The 7,832-nt window shown below is 41.3% G+C and overlaps 1 protein-coding gene across 2 annotated transcripts in view; it reads left to right on the top strand.

Annotated features, from left to right (window-relative positions):
- Window positions 1-7,588, top strand: part of smpd2b (sphingomyelin phosphodiesterase 2b) — a 32,314-nt gene extending 24,726 nt beyond the window's left edge. For both annotated transcript variants that reach the window (XM_048612180.1, XM_020530338.2), the window contains one exon: window positions 4,804-7,588. In XM_048612180.1, the coding sequence (XP_048468137.1) occupies window positions 4,804-5,150 (347 nt within the window). In that variant the 3' untranslated portion in view covers window positions 5,151-7,588. The remainder of the gene's footprint in view (window positions 1-4,803) is intronic.
- Window positions 7,589-7,832: the final 244 nt, after the last annotated feature.

Here is a 7,832-nt window from a genome sequence, read left to right as displayed (position 1 = left end):
GAAACGTTAACTCTGATTTTTCTTCACAGATGCTGCCAGACCTGCTGAGCTTTTCCAGCAATTTCTGTGTTTGTTCCTTTCTGCTAAGTATGTTTTCAACCTGTCCTGACTTTTTCGCCGATTCCTATTGACTCTAGTTTTGTGAGGACTCCTAGTCCAAGACTAGGGACCATAAATGTAAAATGGTTACTGATAAATCCTAGAAGGAAGGTGGATTTTGTGACACAGTCCTACCCCTGAAACAGGAGGCGCGGGTTAGAGGTCCAGGTTCAAGTCCCTCCTGCTCCAGAGGTGTGCAATAACGTGTCTGAGCAGGTTGATTAGTAAATGGCTTCAAAAAATATAAATCCTGGAAGGAATTCAGAAGGAACTTGTTTTTAGATAGTGGTTACAGTGTGAAACTTATTGCTACAATGAGTAGTTGAGGTGATTAGCCTAGATACATTGAAAGGAAGATGGATGCATTATTGAGAAAGGAATGAATAGAGGGATGTGTTGATAGTGAGAAGAGGCTCCAATGGAACTTAACTGTGGCACAGCCTAATCAGCCAGCTGGTCAGTCTGTGCTGTAACATTGTGTTCTTCTTCATGTTCTTATTCAACAACAGAATTACGTCTTGGTCCAAATTGAAGCACAGAAACTTAGCTGCAAAAGCTAAAGTGTATTTAAACACGAGTTTTACAATTTTTGTTAACTCTGGTATTTTTGATTTGCTCTCTTGTCAGCTAGTGTTGTGGTGACTCAAAGCAGCTCCATTGAATCACTAAGTCCTATTGACCCTGAAAACTCCCAATTTCAATATCTAGTCTGTGCTGAGCCAGAATCAGGGCAGCAGGCTGAGCACTGAAGTTACCTGCATTACCTTTGGGATGAGAAGAGGACAGTTGCCCCTGGTGTGAACCAGTATGCAAGAGCAGGCTTGTCTCCATTAAAGTAGGTTCAAAGTTAATGGAAAATGATACCAAAGGCTGTATCATCACATCAGAGCACAAGAGTGACCTCTGGAGAGATGGGAAAAATATTTTGTGCAAGAAGAAACAGGGGAATTAGAAGATGCCGTACAGATAGAAAAAAGGATTGAAAACTCGTAGAAATACCACTGGGTAGTTTTATTTAAGGAAGTTTGCAAATGCAATGGAAGCAATTTAGAGAAGGTTTAGCACACTAATACAGAAGCAAATACCACAGATCTGGTGATCTGATGTAAAAACAAAAAGTGCTGGAGAAACTCAGCAGGTCTGGCAGCATCTGTGGAGTCAGAAAAACACCTGATATTTTGAGTTGAAAATGGCTCCTCTTCGGAATTCAAGGGGACTGCACAGTGATGGTTTTTATGATGTTGGCAAAGAGGGAGGAAGAGCAAGTGAAGCTGATGGCGAATGTGCCCTGAGCAAAGTGCAAAGTACGTGGCAATGGTACTAGAGGAATGATATGAGGAGTAGATGTTAATGAGAAGTGTTAGCAGCAGAAAATATCTCAGGTCTGCTAAGAGTAAACCCGTGCAAACAAGGCACTAGTTTAAGCTTTAACAAAATGTGTCTAAAAAATGATCTGAAGTTCGTGACGTAGGACTGAGGTCTGTCCTAAGCCTGCTGCAATGTTCTGGCAAAGTCCAGTGCAAGCTGGAGGAACGGCACTTTACGGCCTTGAGGGCTCAACTTTGAGTTTGCTTTCAGCCAGAACTGCCCCTTTTTCCATCATCCCTGCTTATTCTGGACCAATTACTACAGCCATTACTGCTCCAATTGCCTTTTGATTTGTTATACCTTTGATATTTAACCTTCGTTTTTGTTCTAACTGACCCTTCCCCGCTGTCCAAACAGCATAAAAGCCAGGATGTATTTGTAACCTCAAAATCTTAACTCTTTTTCTGTCCATGCATGCTATTGCATGTGCTGATTTTTCTCTAGCCGATTCTGGTTTTATTTTACTGACTAATAACTGGAATGGGCAGGGAGTTTAAAAGTATGAGAGGCAATTTGACCGAAGCATTCAAGGTTCTGAGAGGTCTTGACATGGTGGATGTGGAAAGGATGTTTTCTCTCGTGGGACAATCCAGAAGTGGGGGGTCATTATTAAAATAGAATCTAAAACAGAGTGGAGGTGATTTTTTTTTTCTCAGAAGTTTGAGAGTTTTTGGAACTCTCTTCCTGGAAAAAGTGGTAGAAAAAGAGTTTTTTTTTTAATGCTCAAATGCATAGATTCTTTGTAAGCAATAGAGGAAAACCTAAAGGAGGAGGTAGGAATGTGGAGCTGAAGGTACAATCAGATCAGCCACTGTTTTATTAATCAGCAGAAGAGGCTTGATAGGGCAAATGGTTTTCTCCTGCTACCTGTTTGTATCTTCATCATAATATATACAGTCTTGGGGACAAAGCAGGTGCAGTTCCCAGACTGAGCATAAGTAACCAATCTGTTCACGAGCATGAACAATTAATTGACAACGCCTGCAGGTTGTGTGAACATCCAAAGTTCTAATGACAATCCAATAAAACAGGAGGAGGAACTCTAGGATTGAAAGCTGTGTCTTTTTTTGAAAAAATGGCTTTTAAAAGGAGGAAATTGCCCACAAAAGTAATGAGGTTAAGGGAAGCATTTTTTTTGAGAGAGGTTTGTTTAGACCACAAAGGAAGAAGCAGACCCTGGAACAGCGTTGAAGGAGGGAATGAATAAATAATTAAAGGGTAAAGCATAATTCTTTCAGAGAATTAGCACAGGCAGAATGAGCTAAGACCTCCTTTCACAGTTGTGAGACTTTGTGATCCAACTGTTCAAATATTTAAATAATTCCATAATTTCTAGCTGGATTACTTCAGTTTGTATGTGAAATTTCATTAAAATAAAATCACATTGCAGTTCCATTTTGGATTGAGATTGTTGGCTTGCATGTGAACCAGAATATTGCTTTTGCTATATAAGTTGGAGAAGATTTTGTTTACGGTTTGAGGGAAATTGTATAGACTGTACAATTTTTAAAAATTAGTGAGATGTGGGTCTGCTCATTAGGCCAGAATTTATTCTCCGTTCCGAATTACCCTGGAAAAGGTGGTGGAGAGCTACTTTCTTGTTCTGTTATAATCCAGGGGACTTGGATAAACACCTACAGTGATGTTTCTGGATTTTGACTCGGCAATGGTGAAATATGGCATTGTTTTTCCAAAACAGGATGGCATGTGGCTTGGAGGGTACCTTGCGTGGGGTGATGTTCCCATGCTTCTGTTGCCCCCATCTATCTAGATGGGAGGTCACAGGTTTGGAATGTGCCCTTAATGAGTTGCTGCAGTGCACTTTGCACATTGCTGCCTCTGTGCAATGATTGTGAAGGGTTTGGTTGCTGAAGGTGGTGCCAAATGGATGGTTGATGTCTGTTTAAATGAGAATTCAAATGAAGAAATGGATGTGTGTTTTTTTTTTGTGATGTACTGGAGGAAGGTCTATCATGGAGATCTCAACGGTTTGGTGCTGGGGCCTTCACTCCCTCCTGCGTATTGATGATATGGAGAGAGGTATAAAAATAGAGTTGCTGGAAAAGCTCAGCAGGTCTGGCAGCATCTGTGAAGGAAAAAACAGTTAATATTTCGGGCCCGGTGTTTTTGTTCCTGATTTACAACATCCCTGCAGTGCTTTTGGTTTTTATGGAGGCAGCAGTCCTAGGCATAACTTCAAAATTGGCCGACTGTACAAAATTTGTAAGTGTTATGAACTGTGAGGAGAATTGAAACTTCAAAATGACACAGATTAGCGGAATGCGTGGACAAGTGGCAGATGGAAGAGAATGTGAAATGATTCATTTTGGTAGGAAGAGCACAGAGACACAATACAAAATAAAGCAAGCAAGTTTCAAGGAGGTGTACGAAAAGAAGGGCCTGGGATGCAGTGCCATGGCTGCTGCGAGGGCCCATGCGTGCTGATTGGCATGTCATTGCATTCACCACCGATTTCAGAAGTCACTGCTGCACACAAACCTCAGAAGTCGACACTGAGGAAGAAAAAATTCGAGGCAACATTCAGGGTGTATGTCCATAATTCATTTATGCTACCAGCGTAGGTTGAGAAAGCATTGTAGGTTTTATTAATTGGGGCATGATGCACGGAAACAAAGTTAAGTTACACTTGTGTAAAACACTGCTCCAATCCCGTCTGGAATATTGCATCTAGCCTTTGATACCACACTTCAGGAGAGGTGTGAATGCATTAGGGAGGGTACAGAAAAGATTTACGAGAATGGCCTCAGATGAGGAATTTCGGCCGTGAAGCTAGATTGGAGAAGTTGGGACTGATTTCCTTGAGAAAAATTTGAGGGGAGTTCTGGTGGAGAAATTTTAAATCGTGAGAGGTTTGAATAAAGTCGATAATGGAAAAGATGTTCCATTTCATGCCAGGATCAAGAAAAGGAAGGCACAGATTTAAGATAATTGGCAAAAGAAACAATGTCAATTTGTGGAGAAATGTTTTCACATGGAGTAGTAGATATCAGGATTGTGCTACCTGAGTGTGGAGGAGGCAGATTCAACTGAGACAATTCAAGAAGGATTTGGATTGTTATCTGGAAGGTAAGAATGTGGAGGACAACAGGTAGATTTTGGGGGGTTGGGGGAGCTGGGGGGTGGGGGGTGGGGAGTGGTGTTCGTTGGTAGCATTAAGTAAATTGCTCCTTTGGAGAGCTAGCACGATTGCAATAAGCTAAATGGCTTCTATCTGTGCGGTAACTGTTCTTTAATTCCATGGATCTTGCTTTTTTTCTTTTCTGTGGACCTCGGGCACCCTGTTGACTACAGACTAACCATCTGATTTTGTTGCAGAGACTGACCCGCAACTTGTGGACATTCTAAATGAGGCTCGGGCGGAGCTAAAAATTGGTATTCACGGGGCAGAGAAAGTGCGCTACTCCTCTGGCAGGATGGCCATTCTGGGGTTTATCCTACTGCTCCTCGAGGTTGTCATGGCGATCATACCACTGGTCACCACCACGCCAGAGAACTCATTTCCCAAGGTGTCTTTCTACATTCTGGGCATGGTGGCCTTTGCTGTGGCTCTACTTGCTGGCATCCTGTATGTCTTTCATACCATTGAGGTGAAAATGTTGCAAGGGACAGAGGACCAAATGAGTAACGCCATCCAGGCTCTGCAGGAGCGACTAGGCCACTGACGGCACTCCACAAGCATATTTCAGACAAGTTTAACAGAGAGCTCGTGGGAGTAATCAGACCACTCATTGCACAATCTATAGCAAATGCGATTCAGAATGATATCTTGTGATGTCAATCCTGCATGTTAACCATGATTTCATGCTGTCAAATACATTCCAGATGGCTGTACAGGTCCATAGGGGAACAGAGCCTAGGATTTGGGGCAACTTTTAATTGTTTCATCATGCAGCCTTACTCATTTTTATTCCATGTTATCCAGTTAACTGTTCCTTGAGTGTGAAGACAATGAATGGTGTAAATTTCCACTCTGCTTGAGCTCGGGTTTTCATGAGGCCCAAGTTTAGAGCAGGAAGGTCCGTGGCTATGATGGAAATCTATCCCTCCCAACTACCCCTGCACCCTCAACAACCCATTTCTCCATGAAATGGACCTAAGTCAGGAACTGAAGAAATTGCCTAGTAGTCCCCATGGCAGTTTGAGAAGTTTACATTTTAAACAGGAGAAGTGACCACTCAGTTGTTGAACTGTCACAAAAAAAACTCGACTGGTTGACTAACGTTGTTTAGGGAAGGAAATTTGCCGTTCTTGCCCATCTTGTCTGAATGTGACTCCAGTGTCTCAACATTGTGGTTGAGCCTTTACATTCCTCTAGAGTAATCTGGTGAAACACTCAGTTGTACTGTCTGTTCTTGAAGAGAACAGCAGGAAGGTCCACCCCCACCTTTCCAGTGTATACCTACATCCTGAGAATAGTTGGGAAAGAAAAGATGGTTTCACTGACTGCGGCATTTCAGCTAAAACAATGCTGGCTCTGTGAAACCTTCAAGCAGAGCTGGACTTGTTAGGAGGCTTAGGAGACGGCATTAATACCAGAGGTGGGGGATGCGAGAAACACGTAATTCTGTTTTTAAGAGTTTGTTTTCCTGCAGGCAAAGGTTTTATCTAGCAGCGCTCTTCTCTCGCAAGAGCAATTTTCCTGGTCCCCATCCCGTTCTGCACACCTACCCTGGAGTTTAACACCTTTCTCAAAATGGATTTGTGTATGTAAGGACATGAAGAAGACTATTAATCCTCCTGTCTCCAGTGGACCATGTATAATTTTGTCATTATTTTGGAGTCTCACCCCACAGTTTTTAATCTCCAGAGGTCAGTGAATAGCTACAAGTTACATTCAAAAAGAATAAACTTGAAATGGCTGACCTGAAAAAATGATTGAAATTGACTGCAAATCACTCCAATATTACTCTCCTAACCATTATACCTCCCAAAACACAGTCTCACTAAAACTGGGCATTATTTAATTTTTAATTCAATTTTAATTAATTTTTAAGTTTTAATTTTTCCTTAAAAACCTTAAACCGATGTTTACACATCATTTTAAACGCATCGAGAGAGCTCCTTTTGTTTAGAACTATTTCAGATCTAAGAGTTTGGGTAAAAAGGAAATATCGTCGGCCCCAAGTCTTGATTTAATCTTTCTAGTTCTGAATTTATATTGTCTAATCCCCCACTCTTGCCTTTTAATTAGATGAACTGTTTACATTCACTTGATTTACACTACCCAGGATGTTTAAACAGTTTAAATGTTGTTCATTGGTATAACTTCTTCATCTGTCACTTCTGTTTTTAAATGAGTCATATTTCCTGAATTTGCTCTGATGAGAACCAGTTTATTCTTGTGAAAACAGGATGACCAAAACTGCATGCGGTATCCCAAATGTGGCTTAGCATGTTGAAGTCGATAGTAGTTGCAAAGCAGCAACTGGCCATTTAACACTGAAACACAGCATTGGTACTGATCATCGATTATCTGGTCAGAAATCACATGACACCAGGTTATAGTCCAACAAGTTTATTTCAAATCACAGGCTTTCGAAGCACTGCTCCTTCATTGGGTAAAGTGAAGAAAAGATAGTCTGACACTTTTGACCACTTGCAGAGACTTATTATTAACCTGTCGACATTCCACTTACACCATTTGGATGACCTTTTGATCTCTGTGTCTATAAATTCTGTGTCTGTGAAGCTTTCTTCACTTCACCCGACAAAGGAGCAGCGCTCTGAAAGCTTGTGATTTCAAATAAACCTTTTGGACTATAACCTGGTGTCATGTGACTTCTGACTTTGTCCACCCCAGTCCAACACCGACACCTCCACATTATAGATTATCTGGGCAGGGCCAGCTAGGTAGCCTTAACAGAGTCAGGGTGTGCATTGTGGACTGGATAGTTAAGAGGCAATGTAATTGAGATGCTTATGAACAATGAACATTATGACTCTAAAAAGAAGTCAAGGCGACCTATTTGACGTACAATTTAAAGTTGTGCCAATGATCTTGTGTTTATCCTGGATTGTGATTGAGTGATTCAGACATTGTAGTTCATGTTTTCAATGGGTTTTCTTTTGGATGCCAATGAAAGAAGCAGTCTCATCTAAACACAGCTCCTACTTTATTTGAGAGTTGAGGAAATATTACAGTTTCTCAGACCAGTTTAGGACAATTCTATACTGTACATTTACATCACTATTTTCATACACTACCGATGTGCAACATGAGATTTTTAAGCCTTTAATCTTCATGTCTTAGAGCTAGCTCTCAATGATCGACAGACAATGCCTTACACTATGACTACTGATTATCTGATGGACACACTGCACTACCAGGGCTTCTGATTTTTAGT

Source organism: Rhincodon typus, chromosome 25 (assembly GCF_021869965.1).
Source record: "Rhincodon typus isolate 14 chromosome 25, sRhiTyp1.1, whole genome shotgun sequence".
Taxonomy (NCBI): Eukaryota; Metazoa; Chordata; class Chondrichthyes; order Orectolobiformes; family Rhincodontidae; genus Rhincodon; species Rhincodon typus.
The sequence above is the reverse complement of the archived record's forward strand: the minus strand, read 5'-3'. Positions and strand labels throughout refer to the sequence as shown.